Below are 22,904 nucleotides of genomic sequence, written 5' to 3'. Positions count from 1 at the left end.
TAATTGATTAATCTGTTGATTAGTTTTCATCTTATTATCGATCTTAATAAGCTTAAAATATTTTAAACTTTTGACTTTACATATAAACCGGTGATAAAATTTTCGAATTATTCATAAAAAGTTTTAATATTATGTTATTAAATTTTGCTTATATAACTCCGTAATAGTGTTCATCATATAAGTTGATAGCTAAACTAATAATCATATAATGAATGAGTTTGTAAAAAATCAGAATTTCTTATAGATTTTAAAGTTTTTTAAAGTTTCCTTTGTATATAGAGTATCTGAAAAGATCAGGATAAAAACTTGTGTTAATGAATGAATAAAAAAAATTTATATAAAATTATATGAAAATTTTTTATCAAAGAATTATAAGCATATAGAAATTTTTATTAATTGTTTTGATTACAATAAAATTTCTTTTTTTTGCAGGAACATACAATTTCATTTGTTGAATTAATAATTGTCAAACTTTTTTGAATATTTCTGCTGTTATAGAAATAATAATAAATTTTGAATACACTTTCAAAATTGGTCTTCTATTTTTATTACATTTTTATAAACCAACTGTATAACAAATGGAAATTCAAAGAAATTGCTAAAAAACTAACTGATTAATCTCAATGTAAAAATTTTTTATCAAACTATGATTATGTATATAATTTATGATAAACAATTAATATATGTTGTTAAAGTTTTATCATTCATTGAAATGATTACACATAAATTCATTGCATATATATATTATATTTAATATATAGTATATACATATAAGCAATATACAATAATCTTTCAAAATAATGTATTATGAATGAATGAAAATATATAGTATAATATAATTTTTAAGAATTTTTGTTTACATATATCTAAATATTTGTGTCATATTTTTAAAAATTTTTATTTAAACATCTATATATTTACAATCTATAATATCTGTATAATATATCTAAATTTGTACCAAATAAAAAACATCTTAACATTTTTTAAAAAAAAATAAAAACATTTTTATTAAATATATTATTACTATTACATATTTTGAAATATATTTTATAAAATCTTTATTTTCTTTATCTTTAATAACAAAAGCAAACAATTATTTTGTGTCCCTGAAATTGTAGTAATTACCCGGAAGAGAGAGTTTACAAAATGTTTCCTGTTATTATTCTTTCATATCTCATTTCCGTCTTTCATTATTGTAATATTTTGATATATTATGTATTATGTATCTTTGATATCATTTTTATCAGTCCTTCTTTATATTATTTTTTTTTATAATATTTTTATTTATCCTTTATACTTTCATCATATATTTATTTTTATATTTTCTTCATTTCTTGTAGGAGTATGATATATTGATTTTATTTTTTTTTTTCTTCTTTTTTTCTTTTTTTTTATTATTTACAAATAATCTAACGATCGACAAATACAAAAATTTGTTCGATAATAATTCAATAAATTTATAACAAATTATATTTGTTTATTTTAATTTTGAACAAATCGATGATATATATCATGAAGTCAAGATCAAGTGTAGTTCAATGCATTTTAAATGTACATACTCTTAGAGAAGGGAGCAATTCGCGGCCATCGGTGTGGTCAATCAGTTATTAGCGAACTCGGGGCTCTCTCACCATTCACATAGTGCACCTAAATATAGAGTGACACTGTGGCACTAATTTGTTGAATGAAACGATAGGTGTGTTGGTGCTTAGGGGACTGAACGCCATTGTGGGGTAGATCTGTAGGGCACAGTAGAAATCTCAACACTCACCGTTTGTAAACGCGATTTGTGAACGTAACGACACGGGCCGACACACGACACGCTTCGATAATTTTTTTTACTTACGACTGCTATTGACATATCGGTCTAGTGAAAATCTTATTTAAATCTGTTCGTGAAATTGTGCACATATGTACATTGTTTGAATTGTATGACAAGAGAAAAGTAAGATATTTTGATCCTTTTCTGTAAAATATTGTGATCATTGATCAGAGTATAAGATACTATTTACTCATTGTCGATAATTATATTATTATCAATGATTCATATGTATAAAGTTATCATGTTCTTGAATTAAAATTTTATGAATAATTTTTTTCTACTTTGGAAATTTTTATATTTCCTTTTTCTGTCTTATTACTCATAAAAAAGTATTTTATCAAAAAAAAAAAAAAAAAAAAAAAAAGAAAAAATACATAACGTAGAATTGAAATAAAATCTTTTTTTAACAAAAATAAATAAATTTAAATCACTTTTATAACATTTATATTAATAACTTTTTTAAAATTACAAAGAACATTTCTGTTATTATTTATATGTATAATTATCTATTCTTTGTTACAAATTACATGAAATTTATTATTTGTATATTAATAATCATTATTATGAATATTAAATGATAATATCATAAAGATTAATTTATCGTTCATTCAAGTTATACAATTGAGTTTATTACATAATTGAAGTGTAGAAGTTGTAAATTGTTTTATATTATAAGATATATTTATAAGACAGTATCATTTAAAAAACACTATACTGACGAAATTGTTAATTATCGTTGATATAAAAATGATATAATTTGTTTACTTGAAAATTAAATGATCCTTATACATATGTATCTCCGTTAATAAACGTAATAATTTAGTAAGATCAGTTAAGATATTGACTACTTAAAATAGAATGACAAAATTGCTGATGAATAATTTTCTACTTCCTACATGGTAAATTAAAAATTTTAAATCCGAATGGTTTTATAGCAGACGTCCGCCGATCGTAGTTCATTGTTCTATGTGATGATCTCCGATGACATTGTTTCTTTTACCGATAATTAATAAAATAGGACAAGGTTGCCTGATGGGAACAACGTTTAACAAACGTGATTCCCGGAAGTGGCTCATTGTCTGTCATCCATCATCATCAAGACCCTTGTGCAGCCGTATCTCATGTAACTACGATGACTGTTGAACATTCAAAGTTCTTTAGAAATGATCGCGTCATCTTTCACTTACCGTTCATTATAAATTTATTTAATGTTAATATTTTTTTAATATATACAAATGCAAGATGTAAATAAAAATCAAAGAATAAATTCCAGTTATGATAAATAATACCAATACCTAGATCTATAAGCTAATTATAAGTCTGGCAATTCTAATTTAAACATTTGACAACTTTCGAAATTCAATTCTTAAAGTTTTTCTTTCATCTTTGTTTACAGATCGAAGCAAGATTTAATAGGATGAGGTGAATTCGATTGAATTTGTATTTCGGACAGAAAATAATGCCTTCGAGCGAATCTTCTAAAATACCCAAGGTAGATAGGTCCACTAGTCCTCTGCCACGTAAACCTGTGAATCCAGTTCAAGAATTAAAAGCTTTATTCGCTGAACCACCCGTAAGAGTTTCAAATGGCGGTAAAGAGCAAGATTTTCGCTTTGAAGCGATTCAATGTTTGCAATCTTCAGCTTTTAAGGAAATTAAAACATTGCCAGATCGAGGAATGTGGAGCAGTAAGGTGAAAACATAAAAAAATATTAACGTGAATTATAACAATAAAACTGCAACAAAAAAAAGGCAATTAAAGATACACACATATATACAATGCACAATGTATGTTATAACTAAAAATTAATATCTAAAATCAAATTATTCTTATTTTTTCAAGATTGAATTCATCCTCTCTGTAGTAGGATTGGCTATAGGATTAGGAAACTTATGGCGATTTCCTTATCTCTGTTATAAAAATGGCGGTGGAGCTTTTATGGTTCCTTACTTTATTGCTCTTGCACTTGCCGGAGTACCCATGTTCCTAATGGAATTATCACTGGGACAAATGATGACTATAGGTGGATTAGGTGTTTTTAAAATAGCTCCGATTTTTAAAGGTTTATATTATATTAGGATATTTATATTACGTTTATATTCTATAAATTATTAAATTGTTATTACTATTATTATTATTACATTTTTTTACAAATAGGCATTGGATATGCTACGTGTGTACTTTCTTGTTGGACTAATATATATTATATCATTATATTAGCATGGGCACTCTTTTATCTTTTGGTTTCTTTACGAATTGGTATGAAAATAATAAAAATAACATATACAAAGTTTTGCAATGAATAGAATTTTTCAATATTAAATATGTATATAGATCTTCCATGGAGAACATGCGGCAATCCTTGGAATACACGTTACTGTCTTACGCCTACGGAACGTTTAGAAGCATTATGCTGGACTCAAGATGAAGATATTATATGTTCTACCCCAATCGGTAATTTAAGTCACGCTTTACTGAAAGATCCAGTGAAAGAATTTTGGGAGTGAGTTTATATAATACAATTATTACAACTTTTGTTTTATTATTATATTTTAATGTGTAATATTCTTTTTATTTTGAAAAGGAGGCGTACTCTTCAAATCTCTGATGGTATAGAGAACATAGGTTCAATAAGATGGGAACTAGCAGGTACATTGGCTGTTGTATGGATCATGTGTTATTTCTGTATTTGGAAAGGCGTAAAATGGACTGGAAAAGTATGATTTTACAATTATTTATAATTTCAATAAAATTTTTGAATTTGTTTGCTGATTTGTACAGGTTGTATACTTTACATCATTATTTCCATATGCATTGTTAACGATTTTATTAATAAGAGGATTAACATTGCCAGGAGCAATGGAAGGTTTAAAATATTATGTAACTCCAAATCTTTCGAAACTCAGTGATCCTGAGGTATTAAAATAATCTTATTTTTTCTTTTCTAAATTTTACATTAGATATAAAAATTAAGATATATTTTAACAAATTTTTATAGGTATGGATAGATGCAGTGACGCAAATATTTTTTTCTTATGCACTGGGTTTGGGCGCACTAGTTGCTCTTGGAAGTTATAATAAATTCAACAATAATGTTTATAAGTAAATAACTTATACTTACTTAAACATACATTTCATCTAATTATATTTAATTTAATATTAAATTTGATTTCGTTATATTTCTTACGTATATATACAGAATATTTATATATTTGTGAAATATCTTTAGAGAATTGATTTTAAAAGCAAAAACAAATACATAAAAATATCGATTGAGAATGAACTTATTTATTAAATTATAAACAATTTAAGTTTATATTAGAAGTCAAATCGATACATAATTAGAGTCAGATAGTTCTACTTTATCACATTGTTGCCTTGCTTCACACAAATTTAAATTGCTTATAATTTAAATAAATAAGTAATATTAAATAAATAATATTTGTATGTCTAACTTTTGTGTTTTGATTTCTAGAATTGATTCTTTAAAAGTGTTTCACAAATATAAAGCATCTTTTATATATTTGTTATATTTTATATATATAATTTATAAATTTATTAATTCTTATTAATTATTAATTTATAAATTTATTTTAGAGACGCGCTTATTGTTTGTACAGTAAATTCTTGTACTAGTATGCTTAGTGGTATTGTTATATTTTCTGTGGTTGGTTTCATGGCTCATGAACAACAAAAGCCCGTTGCGGATGTTGCGGCTTCCGGTAATTTTAATAATCAATATTAAATCGTATATTTTATCTATGATTTTTCGTTAATATTTTATTGTTATAAATTAATTTTCAATTAGGTCCAGGTTTAGCTTTCCTGGTTTATCCTTCTGCAGTTCTAGAATTACCAGGATCATCAATTTGGTCTTGTTTATTCTTTTTCATGCTTATACTTATTGGCTTAGACAGTCAGGTAATTTAAGATATTTTAATAAACCGAAAATGAAAATAACCATTCATTATGTTTTATAGTTTTGCACAGTTGAAGGCTTTATCACAGCTGCAGTAGATGAATGGCCGCGACTTCTCAGAAAACGAAAAGAATTATTTATAGCAATTGTATGCTTTGTCTCATATCTTATTGGTCTTTTTTGCATTACTGAAGTAAGTAGTTAATAAAAATTAAATTTTATTATTAACTATGAATAAGTTAAAAAACTCATAATACTTTCAGGGAGGAATGTATGTATTTCAACTCCTCGATTCATACGCTGTAAGCGGATTTTGTCTTTTGTTTTTAATGTTTTTTGAATGTATTGCTATCTCATGGGCATTTGGTGTAAATCGTTTTTATGATGGAATTCGTGACATGATTGGTTATTATCCTTGTTGTTGGTGGAAAATATGTTGGACTATTACTACTCCTGCCATTTGTGTGGTAAGACAAAATTTTTTATATATTTATATATACATAGCTTCAAGTCGATAGAAATTGAAATAAACATAAAAGTTGATAGATAAAAATGTTGAAGCTTATTTATTATATTATAAATAATTTAAATTTGCCTTAAATAAAATAATGTAAAAATGCTTTAACAACAGTAAAATAGAGAACATCTTACTCTTCTCATTTTACTTGTCTAATGCAAATTTCAATTGCTTATAATTTAATAAATAAGCCTTCACCAACATTTTTATGTAAGTATTAATTTTTGTATTTGTTATAGCTTTTAGAATCGAGTTTTTTAAAATATTCCTTGAATATATAAATATATATACATCTTGTATGTACAAATAATTATTAATTTTCATTTTTTATATAACTCAGTTAACTAAATCTTTATTAAATCTAAATTAGGGTGTTTTCACATTTAACATAATCAAATTTGTTCCTGTAAAATATCTTACATATGAGTATCCATGGTGGAGTCATGTATTAGGATGGCTTTGTGGTCTATCTTCAATGTTATGTATTCCCGGATATATGATATATATCTGGTTCACAACATCTGGAACTATTTCTGAAGTATAATACTATAAATTATTATAATTTTTTTATCTTATCTATAAAATTTCATTTTATATGATTGAAATAATATTTTTTCCAGAAATTCCGAAAATTAATAAGAATAGAAGATGATGTTGCTACATTACGAATGAAACTAAATCCCACAAAAGCTGCCTCTATTAGTACAGATTTCGAATTATGAACATTATTGTATGTTTATTTGAAATCCATCAATGATGCAAGTGTGTTCTTTGCAATGAATGACTGAGACAAAACATGATTTCATATGTTAAGCAATATCATATCATATACAATATATATATATTCATGTAATCATTTATCATAAACAAATAAAAAACTTAGTGCTTATATGTTAATAACAATGAAGATTAATAATAAGATATAAACTTATAAAAAAATATACAAACAGATTTTAAATAAGAATTCGATTAAGATAAAATAAATAATTTTATTTATATTTATATTTTACATAATATCAAATTTGTCTACTATATATGACTAAATATGATTAAATGTCATCACATGATTACTTTAAAATTTTACATTTATCAATGGACTTCAACGTTATAATTCAAAATGCAAAAAAAATTAAATATTTAATTTGTATCAAACTATATACATAATTTTATATAAAAAAATTAATTAAAATACTTAAATTTATTTTTCTCCATTTTGCATTTCTTTAATACGTCCAATAAGTTGTTCTTTCCATTGATCTTCCGATATAGTTTTTGCCCATTCTGGAATTGCTGTAATTGGTAAAGTAAAAGATGCCATCATAGATTTTACTTGATTAATTTTATCTGCATCCATATCAATATTTGATCGATGAGGAGATGACCAAATTTCTATTGTTTCTGACATACAATCCTAATACAAAATATAAAATATTATTAAAAAACATTAATATTTAATATTTAATACTTTTTTAAATTTAAGAAACATACATGTTGTGACTCTAATAATGGAGCTCTCAGTACTTGACTAGATTCACCTACATTAGTTATCCATTCATCATCCTAAAACATAAAAAAATTATTATTATAAATATTTATGTATAAATAAAAATATTATTAAATGATAAACATACTTCATCCTCATACAACATTGGATCACTATCAGCAGGAATCTGAGATAGTGGTACATATCCTGCCATTCCTATATCATCATCTTCACTATCTGATGTATTTATTCCCCTAGTATCAAGAGATAAATTCGGTGTACTTAATGTTTCTTCAATAGGTTCTTGTGTAGGATCAGGAGACATTGTGCATCACGTTTTATTTCTATTTTAAAAAATTTTTATGAATATTTTAAATAGATTTCTTGTTGAAAATTAAAAGTTCTTAACCTTACTTTTCATGTATGTCATTACTTTTTATATTAAAATTTATTAATCTTCTTCCTCCATAGAAATAAAATTGAGAATTAAATAATCAAATTCCTTACCTTGATATTTTTACACTAAACAAGTTATAAATATTGAAAAATTTATTACAATAGGAAAATTTGACAATTCACAGCTGATTTCGTGTACTTCGTAATATCTCACTGTTTTATACAACTGTTGTTCAAATGAACTACTTATTTGAAAATAATAATTTGATATTAATATTTTTAATAGTAATATATAATATTTAAAAAAATATATTTATTTATTATATTCTTTTAAATATTTTTTTAATATTAATAAATTTCTTATTATGTAAATAATAAACATTTTGATTAAATAATCGGTCATTTTTTTTAATTAATTAACTAGTGATTAACTTCTAACTAATTTCATTGATTTTATTGATCTTGAACTTGAAATATGTTATTAAAAACATTATTTTAAACAATTTTTTTTATACATAATTTGTTTTTGAAAAAAATTCAGCATTATATCATTGAGTTCTGTTTATATTATCAATGATAGTGTATATATTGTATCATTGAATTCTTTATATGTATTAATAGTATATGTCAGTATTTATTTATCAACTATTTACTTATTGTATTATAAATATATTAAAATCTAGCAATCAATGTACATAATGAGTTATTTATGATTTCATATATACATATATATATATATATGTTTTGTTTTCGAAGTCATCAAAATCAGTGAAAAAGAAGTTAATTAATTCAGATTCAATATTTGTGTATATCATTTTTTGTATTTTATTATTGTTTTTGCTTCTAGAATCTTTGTAAAATATGAAATGAATGAATAAAAAATTATGTAAATATTGCAAAAGGTCGCAAAGCATCACGTGCAGTGAAAATAAAAGTAAATTCAGTTGAATAATACACAACGAGTGCTAATGACTAAGTGAAAAAATGCAGTCTATATAAAAATAATTGATTTACTTCGACTTTATTTAATAAATCTTAATAAATATGTTTTATAATATCTTCAAAGATTTCTAAAAATATTTCTAAAAATAAATAAAAATACACAAACATGTATAATATATACATATATTTACAGTATATAAAAATTATAAGATTTCTTATCAATAAATTAAACAAAAAAGACAATTAAATTAATTAGATATTGAAGCAATTTTTTTGCTTGAACATTTATATTTAAAGGCTAAAAACATTTTTCTAAAAATAATCAAGAGATGGCGCTGATCTTCAGTTCTCTATTCTTTTTTACTATTTGTTCTTGTTTATACTTATTCTTAGTTCAGATGAAATATGAAATATTAATTGATCGTATTTTCAACATTTTATTATTTATTTCAAAATTTAAATGTTATTTATGTAAAAGAATGTAAAAGATGTATTAAATTTTTACAATATATCTCTAATACAAAAATTTTACAAAATGTATATTTTGAATATATCATACGAGTATTTTGATATGAGAGATCATTTGGCGATAGCGTAGGAACAAAGAGAATAAAAAGAAATTTTGAAACATTTTATTGAAAAACGAAGCTATTGAAAAATCATTTGTCGATTTTTTTTTTCATTACTTATAATCTTCTAAAAAATTGTTAAAAGATAAAAACTAATTAATAAAACATTATCATAATTAATTGTTAACTAAAACAGTTATAACTAAAGAACTGTTATATCATATACAAATCATATAGTTTTAATTATAAAAGATTATAATTATAGACATAATATTAATTTACAAATTAGAATTAGAGTGCGTCAAGATTTATAATGCACTTATAAAATATATATTAGACATAATTTTAGTTATTGAAACAACTAGTTATTGAATTAAAGAACGTGTAATAATTTGCTCATAATCTCAAAAATTGTATATTGCCAAATTCATAATTTTTGAAATATTAACAAAAATTATTGTTATTATGTATTGTTATTCGATTGTTATTTTTTCAGAGCGAAATACAAAAATAAAATATAAAAAAATCCTTGCGTGCGAAATTACAATAACAAGAATTATAACGATAAATACTAATTACACTAAATATAAAACTAATATTATTTAATTTTGATTATAAATTCGATCATTGTAATTTTGATCGTTTATTTTATATTTTATTTTCACATTGCACGAATTTGAAAAATGAATAGATATTAAAAGTATAATAATAATAATAATTCATAGATTTTGAATACTAGTTGCCGTGTATTGCCGTAAATAAATAGAAACAGTAGACGATCACATACTGACACTGTCATCGATGCATATATAATTTAATGTAACAATAATTTTTATTTTTTGTTATTAAATAAATTTGAACAATAATCATTATAGTCCTAGCAAGTAAACTTTGAAACATAAGTTTCCGACCGATTCATAAAACTAAAATAAAGTCAAATTATTATTTATTATATCTGATATTACATTGATTCTATAAAAAGTTTGGATTCTTTTGTCATAAATTGTTTATTTCAAGGTATAACGAAATGTATGATAAATCTCTCTCTTTCTTTCAAAAAGCTTTCTTCAAATATACATACATTACCAAACATGCAACATTAAATTAATTATTTAAATTTGATAAAGATCTAGATGTATCAAATATATAATATTACAATTCATATATTTGATACTTACAATATAAACATATTATCAGATGTATTGTTAGATATCTAAATACAAAGTATATTATTATTATTCTCGATTATCAGATCTTCCTATTTTTTTTTTTTAATATTATGAAACACTATTATTACTACATTTCTTACGAAAAATAAAAAAATTTTTTAAATAAAATATTTATTTTACCAAAGGATTTTCCAAGGATTTCTATTTTTATTAACTAACTTCAGAATTAAAATTTTGTAAAAAAAATCATTAAATTTTTAAGAATGGAAAAAATAAATGATATTATACGTATAAGTGGAAGTTTGTTACAATATGTATAAGTGATTTTTTATTTTCTCAACGATAATTTTTTCATTAATATTAAAAAGTTTGCAAATTACAATAAATTCAACACGTTCATTTCATTCCGGGATTGATAGAATCGAAAAACCGCAACGTAAATATACCTAATCCTCCATTATATCTGATGAAAAAAAATATATATGCTAACCAGCCTAAGAAGGTAGTGAAAGGTTACCGCGTGCGGTCAGGCTGACTCGTTTGATCGTCTGAAATAAGAAAAAGAGAAAGAAGAAAAAATAGGTAAAGATGGCCGATTGAACATGATTCAGCGGTTGGCGATGTACGCCCCGAAACCGACCGGTCTCCTTTTTGGTTCCGGGAATTCGTACTCCACCAATCGGACTTTCAGCATCATCTCCATTCACGGACAGTATTCGTCTGGAACGTGCCGACACAGCTTGGAAAATTCCCTGACGATTCTTCGTATATCGAACATTCCATTCGCGAAAAAAAAACGAGTTATTCGCTTACATAATAAAAATAATATAAATAATAAAAAAAAATATAAATAATGGCAATACAAAAAATAATATAAATAATAAAAATAATACAATAAATAAATAATAAAAGAAATTAGTAAAAATTTTGTTTTTTAAAAATGAAATGAAATGAAATTCAAAGTTCATTACAAACGTTACATCTATAAATGAATATTTACAAAATTCATGAAGTGCTGTTTTGTTATGTTAATATATTTATTTGTTAGAAACTTATTGCATTAATAAGTTTTCGTAGAGACACGTTGTGTAATATTTGCAATTATATATTATAATCTTTTCTTGTGACTACAATGAATTATTGGTTTTTACCTTTTTACGACTGAGGTAATAAAGATAATTTTAGAAATGAATAATTTGGCAAAAATATGAATGTTTATTATATATAAATAACTTATATAAAAATAACTTTATTAAATTATTCGATTTCTATCCTTTTTTAATATTGATTTCTTAGAATTTTTCATCTATTATGTATTATATTAAAGTATTTTCACAGAAAAATGTTTGAAAATATTAAATTATAAATAATTATTAACAAAAATATATTGTATAAAAATATCATAGATACATGTAAATGTACAATTTTCAAATGTTTCTAACATTTTTAAATCAATTTAAGATATTATATCACATCATTTAATATCTGTTAAAATTAAATCTTTTTTATATATATTTTTAAAGTGAAGAATATCTTGATGTAATAATAATTTTAATCAATGAATAGTAAATAAATATTATTAATATATAATTGAACGTTTAACAATTTCTAAAAATTTTTTCATTAAAAAGTATATATTTCACAAGTTCACAAATAAAATATTTCATTTCATTGCATTTAATATATTCTCAAAATATAAAACATTTCCTAACGATTTCTTAAAACTGATAATTATTTCGATTCTTTTTGAGAATTAGCGTTCTTAAGTAATATTTAAATCATTCGATTCGATTCGATCGTATTTCATAAGAATTCGAAATTGAAACAACACAGATGATGCTGCAAGGATTCACCGGAGAAATCTGCGAGCTCTGATGACGCACATGACTCTTTCCATGAATCGATCGATGCACGAGTCACACCGATTTCAACAGTGATTATCTGTTGTTTCAAAAGATGAGAGTATTTTTGGATGATTGAAATTCAAGGAAAATAATTTGAGAACAATTTCCAATGATGATGATATGACAAAAATATAATATGATAAAAATAAAATAACATCTAGAGTTTAATGAAAAAATAATATAATAAAATAAAAAGATAGTATAAAATAAAATTTTTATAAAAAAGAAATTATAAATATATTTCTTTACGGATATATAAAAGCAGGATATTTTTTTCGGAAAAATTCTAGATTATTTTTTAAAAAGCGAAATAATATGTTAATAAAAAAATTTTTTAAATTAGAAATAAACCTATACATATATATATATATATATAGATAAAAATAATGTCTCCTTACATTTTGCGTTACGTTTTTATTAATATAAATTTTATTTTTTAGTATAGAAGTATAGAAGTATAAATATAAATATTCTTATTACGATAATTGTAGCTTTTAGGATAAAAAAATAAGGTGGAAATTTAAAAATATGAAATATTTAAAAATCGAAAAGCTTAGAATATTTTTTCCAAAAAAGAGATGTCTAATCTATATTTAAATAATAATAAATGAAAGTAAATAAAAATTTAGATCAATTCTATCAATTGAAATGTGAGATTTATGTCACGAAAAATTGGATTGTAGAAAAAACACTTTTAAAAAAATATTAAAAAAAAATCATATTCCGAAATATAAAATGAGTCATATAATTAGTCGTATAATATAAAGAGCTGTTGGCATAGTATATGCATATTATGTAAGTTGTACACATGTCGGTGAATCATCAACAGTTTGCGAGATCGCATTCACCGATCATGAGAAACGAAATTGTGTGACAGTTTCTCGAAGATGAAACGAAAGATCGTGTTAACTGGATGGGAGATCAGATTGAAAGTAAAGGATCGACTAAGAAATGATATTTATATAACAAGAAACACGCGAAAGGAATGTATTCAAGAAAGCGTAGATATTCAATTTTGCGAAACGTGTTCAATCTTCGAGTGATCTTTCTGCGTTTAATGTCGTACGAATGTGAGAAAAAATGTTTGACTTGAAGATACATCGTCCAAGGAATTTGAAAATTATATCATTGATTAAAAATCAACACGAATGTGAAAACGAATCAAGTGGTATGGAAAAAGAAATGATCGAAGAAGGCGATATTCTAGAATTAGAACCAGTGATGGTTCCATCTGGTAATTGTTTCTTTTTAAATATTTTACTCGAATGATTTAAAAGAGATATAGTTTTAATTATGTTATAAAAAATACAGAAAATATTTAAATGAAATAGATAGAAAATTTAAGAATTGACTAAAATAAAAATCGAATGCAAAAATATCCATTAAAACTTATTTTTGAATTTATAATTTATAATTAATTTTGTACTAGATTAACACGATAAAAATGATTGTATCTTTGTATATTCTATAAAATTAAATTGCTTATAATTTGAAAAATAAGTTTTAATAGGAATATTTATCAATTTTTGTTTTTTCCAATATATAAGATTATCTTTGATATTTTATATATACTTTTCTACGTGAATTTGACTTAGAATCTACTATTCTTTTTTACTTCTATTTTATTTTTCATACGTTATTATTTTTTTAAAATATATAAAACTATTAAATTAAATAGCTGTATATAATTTTTATTAATATTATTGTTAACATTAAAAATTATATTTACACATGATTGTATTCTAAACAGAATCAATGATGAATTCAGCAAGACAAGATCTTAATTATAATTTCTATAATATTCAAGGAAAAGAAAGAATAAACATAAAATATTAATTACATTTATTTTTTTTAAATATAATAATAACATAAAAAATATAATATATGTAAAGTAAAATATATAAATAAAAATACATCATAATGAAACAATGTTATATTAGAACACAAAAATGAACAAAATTTTCAAGTAAAATTTTTAAATAATCTAATCATTTTCATTTTCAATAAGTAAAATAGTTGCTATTTTAATGAAAAATTGTTTTTTTTTTTAATAAAAAATTTGATTATTTTTCTTTTTTCAATTAAAAGAAATAAAAAATTGTAATATTTCAATCGACCTTTTCTTTTCTTTGAGTTGAAAATTCCTGGCTTTGATTATCAGGCTTGTTAAATAGATCACTGATTTAATACAAAATTAATATAATAATTAGTTAATAATTTAATTTATAGAGTTTATATTTATTATTATTCAGATCCATCAGAATGGAATTCAAATCATATCGCATCATGGATTTCATGGTGTACCAAAGCATTTTCTATAAAACCAGTACCGAATATGATCAAATTTCCATCAACTGGCAAAGAATTATTAAAATTATCGTCTGATTATTGGGAAACCATTCCTGGTGGAAAAATTTTGGCGCGACATCTTGGCTATCTTCAATTCCAGGCAACCGGCATACAGACTCCAAATTTGTTACAAGAAAAGAAAGATGATGGTAAGTAAACAGAATTTTAATTGAAAATAGATATAGTGTTATAACACGAATTTTCAATTAGGTTATGTCGAAATTTGATGGATAGCTATAATTATTTTTAATTGTAATATAAGAAATTCTATAGCTAAATAAATTTTATAACTAAAATCTAAAATCTTTTGCATTCATTTATTTCAATATAATTAAGAATAAATAGATTGAAATACAAAATAGAAATGACTTATGATATATTATACTAAAAAATTCTATTAAAAAAATATTAAAGATTTATCACATAGACTATTAACACATTCGTAGAATTTTTTTGGAAAGTCAATTAATAAAGGCCAAAAGAAATACAAAAGTTAATATATAAAAATATCGATAATTAAAATGTAAATTTCCTAATTATAATTGTATAAATAAATTTCAATCGATATTTTTTTATATAAAAAAATGTTGTGTCTTTAGAGTATCCAAAGATATTCCATGAATTTGTAGATATTTTATGTTTCTTATGATAAGGCTTTAATAATATTTTTTTTTTAATTTCCATTGGATCTTAATTCATTTCTAATAAATCTAGAAATCTTATTTTTGAAAAAGGAAAAGAAGAGAGAAAGAGAGATATATAAAAATATATTTTTAAATCTCTTTTTAAGATTTGTATGTTTTCATTTCAATTTATGTTTTCATATATCTGATATAATGATGAATTAATGATATGAAATTCATTATTTATTCATTAAAAATTATAAGTAAGTAATTTAAAAGAATGATAAATTGGAAAAATGAATAAAATTAAAAATATATCGTTATAACTATTTATTTACATATGTATATAATTATAGCATGATGTATGATATAGATTATCGAACGAATATAAATTTAAATTTATCTTATATTTTTTGTTTTAAAAAGGGATAGAAATCCATAATTAAATGTAAGCAACATGACAATTTTTTTTTAAATTTTTTAAAATTTTATTTTTGAAGAGAAGGGGGAGAGACTCCCCATCTTTTTCTGAATTTACTACTATTGCTATTAAAAATGAAATATTAAATATTATTATGTAAATAATAAGTATTGACTTATTCGTCTTATCAAAAATATATTTTTGTATAATTATATGTGCATAAATGAAAGAAAATTACACATCAAAAAGAATTGAAAAAAAAAAAAAGATTAAGAAACATTATAGAAATAATAAATATTTATTTTTTAAATATATATGTATAGAATATTTAACATATATTTTTTATTTTTTCATTATCATTCTCATTCAAAATTAAAAATATTATACGTCTTGATCATAATTTACAAGAGTCGATATAAGCATTGATAAAAGCATTGATAGAATTCTCACACAGTAAATCGAAATGACGTGCGATCCATGGAGCTTAGAAAAGGTTAATAGGGGTTCAGGTTGGATTGAAAGTGACCGGAAGAGGCTAACCATTCCCCAGGGTCAATTCCAGTCCACTCGCGAACCTTATCTTAGGCTTTAACGAGGGCGCGATTATCTATTAGAGATAAGAAGGGTCCGGCAGAAAAATAAATTTCATAGACGATAATAGTCTCGTTCTCTCGCTCCATTTTTTATCCTTATCAAGCTTTCGATGAGAAAGAGACATCGATCATTTGTATTATTAATCATTTATTCCATTCATCTTAACTTTCTCGATCGTTTCTTCGAATCGAAGATGATCCAATTCGACAAAGGAACACTCGTTTCTTTGAAAATTTGAGTTTTACAGAAGAGAGGAGAGAAGAAAGAAATAGGATACGCAACAACTTGAGAGACAGATTTTGGGACAAAAAAATACTTATTTATGCATATCTATCCACCCGAATCTCGTTTCAACGGTAGCCTAAAACTAAAAGTTATTCCAATCTTTTTGCGCTTTCGGTTGCAAAGAGTGCCAGCTAGGGGTGATTCCCATTGGCGAAAGAGAAAAAGAGCGATCCGGCTTTCGGTAGACGGGCGAGAAGAGCGGAATCTTGGCAGTGTAAGCCTCCGAGATATATTGTCCGTTTGAATAACGTTGTAGGTGCTCTTGGGGTAGGTACACTCCGCGCCCGGCAGCGGCCGTTTATTAAACGAATCAGTGTTATCGTGGTGAGAGAGCTCTCATGAATAAACCATCGAGTGTTTAGGGAGGCGGAAAGGTGGTGGCACCACCACGCTTGGGGTTACGGCCTCGTAGTAACCGCTACCACCCTTCTCCTTGCCATCTATCCTGTCGCGGGAGGGGATGGAAAACTCAAACGGGCTAGGGATGGTAAGCTCGCCACGGGGTGCGACTATATTGTTTTCTTGATGAGCGTGAAACATCTCCTGAATCTTTAGCATATACGGGATAATTTCACGCGTCATCTTCATACACCGCGAAACTTTTGCAATGTGAAAATTGAATCTGAATCGCGAATTCACGCTATTATGTATTTGTCAATTTTTTTTCAATTTTTTTCTACCTTTTGGAAATAGAACTTGAATCTTTATACATATGGTATACAGGTATAGTTACATGTTCTTGTATGCACAAATTTATGCTAACGATCGAGAATGATTTTTATCTTCGTTCAATTTGATAGTGAATTTAAATAGATATTTATTAGGTATATTAATTGAATTATCTAATTGATTTGATGTTTAATTTGATAATTATAACGTGAAATTATTACAAATTGTTTCCTCGTCCATGTTTGTATCGATATTTCGTGCATGATATGATATGTTGAAAAATTTTTGGATTAGATCATAGATATAATTGAAAAAATTAAAAATTTATTTGTATAAATTTTTAGAATTAAATAAAGAATTATCAAATTTGTGAAGAAAATTACTTGCGATATAAATTAACTTTTTATTGATTTAAAATCAAATCAATGATATATAAAAATTATATCTTCTATATTTTTTGCCGATAAACCTTTCGTAAAATTATATCTATTTACTTATTTTATTTATTTACTTCGAAAGAAGAAGAAAAAAAAAGGAAAACAAAAAAGAAATAAATATTATTGAACATTCAAATGCATATACGTATATATTTTAAACGAGTTAAAGAAACTAATTTCGAATTTTTAATGAAAAACAATTACATTAAAATTAATAAAAATTTTTATCAATTTATTACAAATATCTATATTTTATTAACTTAACACAAAAGAAAATGCGTGAAAATAATAAATAAATCTAACGAAAAATCTTTTACGAATGCTTTTATTTGAGGTAATCAAATAATGAAGATTTTTCGAAAAAAAAATAAATCAAAGAAAAGAAATTTGAAAATTTTAATTTGATCACCAATTTTAATATGCCTCCTTATATTGGTTCTTTGCGATAATGAGAATGAAAAATCCAGAGGTACAATCGTATACTCTACAAAGACGTCTATGGGAGTTAGAGTGGGGGCGATAAGGGCTGAAATCACCGGGGGCAAAGGTCGCTCAGTTACTCTCTGTCCACCGTCTGGCACGTTTTATTCCGCATATATTCGCACTTTATCGATATCCTTAATCGAAATTTTATACGATACTATTCGTGCACGTACACAAATTTGTGCGCATAACAAACGTGAACCACGTGATTTCTTTCTTTTTTTTTCTTTCTTTTTTCCATTAATACAATTTTTACTCGATAATGAAATCATTAAAATCGATAAACGATTAAAATTATATATAAAATGTTTAAAAAGATAATATTTCAATAATTTGTCTACACGTCTGTACATATACTGTTTTTTAATTGAATATTATTTTAAGGGAACGTTAAATAAGTTTAAAGCTATAAAATAAAATAATACGATAAATAAGAAAGATAATTTAAATACAAAGAAGTTTGAGTGAATTGAAATGGAATATTAATTTAAGAATGGACTTTGTTTCGAACGAATTAAGAGGAATCGTTTTATTATTATGATGTCTTTGTGTATCAATCTTCGAACGCTTTGTGATAAATTATTTTGAAAAAAAGAAATTAATATAGAAAGACTTGGAAATTAAATTAAACAATAAAGAATGATTTTAGTATTACATACTTTCGTGATGAAATTATTAACGAGCCTGCCTATCACCGCGTTGTTCACGCGGTGAAGGATTAAGGCATTGTTCGACGCGTAATGTGGAGAATTCAAACACATCCGTTGCATCTTCAGCAGGATAGTAGATTTCATCCTTCGGCTGCTGCCATTCTTTACAACGGTACTTGTAATCTATCATTGTGTCATGTTGGTTTTATAACATAAATTGAAAATTATTGCGTTTCGTTTAAAAATACATAGCAGAAAAAGAAATAAGAAAAACATAATTACAGACGTTTATTTTAATTTTTAATGTTTCTTAATAATTTCCAGAAAAGAGATTTTCAGTCAAATTTAATAATTAATCTTATTATTAATTTATATTTTTTTTTATTATGAATTAAGATTTATTATATATTATTAAATTTTTCTAACTTACATTAGCATTATTTTTACATTTTATATTGTGTATTGTATATAAATTTATAGTTTAAATTGAAATTTATAAATTAATTATGAATTTCTTCTTTTTTTTTTTTATTTTAAACAATTCATTCACGTTCACAAAAATTATCGATCGAAATTGTGGTTTTATTTAATTATTTAAATAAAAATCGATCAATCAAATGAAATTTAAAATAACAATTCATTATAAATTTAAATTTATTTATATGAAAAACAATCAAATTAAAACTTTATTTTACAATTCGAAATTACGAAAGTATTACTATACTCAGAAAAAAAAGATCTTTTCAAAAATCTACGCAATGTTTGAAAACTATAAAAAACGTATTCTATATAAAAATAACAAAAGTTTCGATCTAAAACAATTCCAACATCATCAAATCTCTTAAATTTCTCATACTTGCCAAAATTTCTTCTCTCTCGGCGAATAATTCGAAATTCAGACTTTCGAGAGAAGAAAGCACAGATGAAAAAAACATGAGATAAATTAAATAGGTTAAAAGACAGAGGAGAGAAACGAGAAGATAACAGACGGTCGCTACCATCGCTTCTTTCAAGGTTTCGACGAATCGACCTCCAAGCAATCACAGCCCCTGGCATGCGTATTCTGTTTCTTGTCCACAGAGAGGTTCAGCCTCTTTCAACGAACTTGCTCCCTGATTGGATCAACAGCTGGAACCAGCGGTTCTGGGGCGGTCGGAGGCGGACAAGTTCAACTCTGGCAATTCCTGCTGGAGCTACTCTCGGATTCGTCGAATTCATCCTGTATCGCGTGGGAGGGCTCTAACGGGGAGTTCAAACTTACCGATCCGGACGAAGTCGCGCGTCGATGGGGCGAACGGAAAAGCAAACCGAATATGAACTACGACAAATTATCACGAGCGCTCAGGTAAAAACGAATATATATTATATTTTGCGAAATTTTGTTACAAAAATATTTATTTGTTATAAGTTCATATAGATAATTGTTGAAAATTACCCGGAATTTAAATCGAATATTCAGTAGTAAAATTGAATTCAATTTAATCTTGATTCGATTAAAGCTGTGATTTTCCTATGATTTTCCTTTATATTTTAGTAAATAGTGAATAAAAAGGAAAAAAGATTAAAAGTCAAAGTAAATATATCGATAAATTTCATGATGTCTTTATCAAAAAAATTGAACGCATTATTGTAAAATTAAGTTTCGCATCATTCATATGTTATTTTGTAAATATATGCTTATGATCAGCCCTGAATAAATATATCGCATTTGAAGAAATTTAAATGCCCATATTTCAATGTAACATTATATTAGTTATTAGTTATTATATTAATAACAGATAATTGTTTCCTAATTATCAGAATAACATAATTATAAATATATATTTTTTTCATTGACTTTATAATTGTATTATAGATAGTGAATGATTCATCAAATTAAATACCTATTAAATTAAACAGCACGAATTTATATCGTTAATTAATTAAAGATAATTTGTAATATATAAAATAATAATATATCGTACGCATACTATATAGATATTTATCATAGATAAATAAACAAGAATAGAGTATAAACGTATTTAAAGAATATTAAATACAGTAAAAACAGTATAAATTCTTAATATTATTCATAATTATTGATTATAAAATACTTTTTATTATTTCTATTTAGATAATAACTAAAAATATTATTCAGTTTCATAATTTTAATTCAAATATTAATCATTAATCTTTTTTTATCATTCGATAAATTTTAAAAAATTTAAGATATTTACTTAATATAAATAATCTTTTGTAATTTTTTTTAATATAAGTAATATTTTGTTAATTTAGTCTAATAATTGTGTACTTTATTAATTTTGTCTTTTAATGATGCAGATATTACTACGATAAAAATATCATGACAAAAGTGCATGGAAAACGATACGCGTATAAATTTGACTTTCACGGGTTGATGATGGCCTGTCAAACCCAAGCCGGTGTTACATTGGAAATGTCTCCATCGTCGCGAGGTACAGGCGCAAATTGTCATCCTCATCATTCTCATCATACTCATCACTTATATCCAACAGGACCATCGAGTTCATCAATATCAGCACCTCCACCGCCTCCAGCGCCTCCGCCACATCCATCACATTATTGTTGGCCTTATCACAGATATTCCCCACCAGCGTAACATAAAAAATTTATTGCTGTTTTTCGTTTTTTACAATGTGAATAATTTTCTTAATGATTATATTATCTATATTATCTATTAATATTATATATACATAATTGTAAAATTATTATTTTAAGGGAATAGATAATTTTTAACATGATTGAAGAATATATTTGTATAAACTTGATGATTACAATCCAATGATGATTAATAAACGGTAAGTTTATTATAGCATATATATAATGTTAAATGTAATATATGAAGAAAATGTTTAAACATTAAAATAAAAATAGACAAACTAAGTAATTATATATTTCTTGATAAGAATAAAATAATTGTATATACAAATAAATATAAATAAATATTATCAATTTTTTATTATTTAAGTTAAATATAAGAATTTATATCTATGTATCTAAAATATGTGTCGAAAAAAATAGTATTAGTAGTAATGATCATTTCTGTAAACATTTTAAGTAGAATTTATAAGTACTTTTTGTTTAATTACAATGTACAGTCTTTAAACATAATTTTTTATTTAATAATTATTAAGACATTTAATATAATAATAAATATAATAAAAAAATTAATTCTTAAATTCATTAATTCTATTTCATTAAATTTTCAGAAAATATTTTCATTTTTATGATAAAGAAATAGAAAAATCTAAATTTTTTGATTTTATGTTAAAATTTCGATTTTTTTAGATTAAATTTTTAAGTCTTAAGAGTTCATATGAAAAAAAATATTAATTTGAAATTAATTTTGTCTAAATATTATTAAATAAATAATAAACAGTTTGCTTATATATACTTATTTATAAATAATTAAGTAATAAGTCTTATATGAAGATTTACAACAGATAAACACAAGATGGACATCCTTGCTCCATCTAACAGTGAATAGGTAAAACTAGATTAAAATTTACTCTTTGGTGAGATAAATGCTGATAATTTCATTCGCTATATTTAGAGTTTAGTATTTCAAAAGATATAACAAAAAATATCATTATATATTTTTTCTTAATTTGTGATCTTATTTAAAAATTATAAATAATTATAAGGTAACATTG

At 24.2% G+C, this 22,904-nt stretch overlaps 3 protein-coding genes across 6 annotated transcripts; 2 read left to right on the top strand and 1 right to left on the bottom strand.

Moving 5' to 3' along the window:
- The first annotated feature begins 1,602 nt into the window (after nt 1–1,602).
- Nucleotides 1,603–7,156, top strand: Gat-1B (GABA neurotransmitter transporter-1B). Its single transcript, XM_003689678.4, has 14 exons — nt 1,603–1,945; nt 3,219–3,515; nt 3,666–3,885; nt 3,981–4,082; nt 4,158–4,326; nt 4,408–4,540; nt 4,605–4,739; nt 4,822–4,925; nt 5,421–5,545; nt 5,632–5,744; nt 5,804–5,935; nt 6,006–6,209; nt 6,630–6,797; nt 6,880–7,156. Exons 2-14 carry the CDS (start codon nt 3,282–3,284, stop codon nt 6,979–6,981), a joined length of 1,941 nt encoding a protein of 646 aa, XP_003689726.2. The 5' UTR covers nt 1,603–1,945; nt 3,219–3,281; the 3' UTR covers nt 6,982–7,156.
- A 72-nt stretch (nt 7,157–7,228) lies between these two features.
- Nucleotides 7,229–8,382, bottom strand: LOC100865524 (male-enhanced antigen 1). 2 transcript variants are annotated; one of them, XM_003689677.4, is made up of 4 exons: nt 8,250–8,382; nt 7,891–8,086; nt 7,748–7,819; nt 7,229–7,670 (listed from the first exon to the last, which is right to left on the bottom strand). In XM_003689677.4, exons 2-4 carry the CDS (start codon nt 8,065–8,067, stop codon nt 7,458–7,460), a joined length of 462 nt encoding a protein of 153 aa, XP_003689725.1. In that variant the 5' UTR covers nt 8,068–8,086; nt 8,250–8,382; the 3' UTR covers nt 7,229–7,457. The 2 variants fall into 2 exon arrangements, with proteins under 2 accessions (XP_003689725.1, XP_086772278.1); XM_086916152.1 differs by having other exon boundaries at nt 8,157–8,373.
- A 5,208-nt stretch (nt 8,383–13,590) lies between these two features.
- LOC100870368 (DNA-binding protein D-ETS-6) lies at nt 13,591–22,199 on the top strand. 3 transcript variants are annotated; one of them, XM_086916788.1, is made up of 6 exons: nt 13,591–13,956; nt 14,975–15,220; nt 20,314–20,578; nt 21,553–21,686; nt 21,747–21,887; nt 21,970–22,199. In XM_086916788.1, the coding sequence occupies exons 1-5, from the start codon at nt 13,803–13,805 to the stop codon at nt 21,848–21,850; spliced, it is 903 nt and encodes a 300-aa protein (XP_086772914.1). In that variant the 5' UTR covers nt 13,591–13,802; the 3' UTR covers nt 21,851–21,887; nt 21,970–22,199. The 3 variants fall into 3 exon arrangements, with proteins under 3 accessions (XP_086772914.1, XP_086772907.1, XP_012350945.1); XM_086916781.1 differs by having other exon boundaries at nt 13,654–13,956; nt 21,553–21,887; nt 21,970–22,047; XM_012495491.3 differs by having other exon boundaries at nt 13,654–13,956; nt 21,553–22,199.
- Nucleotides 22,200–22,904: the final 705 nt, after the last annotated feature.

The sequence above is a fragment of the Apis florea genome, unplaced genomic scaffold (genome assembly GCF_048593485.1).
Source record: "Apis florea isolate Af1SG1 unplaced genomic scaffold, ASM4859348v1 contig_2190_pilon, whole genome shotgun sequence".
In the NCBI taxonomy this organism is placed as follows: Eukaryota; Metazoa; Arthropoda; class Insecta; order Hymenoptera; family Apidae; genus Apis; species Apis florea.
This window is presented reverse-complemented; position numbering and strand designations above follow the sequence as displayed.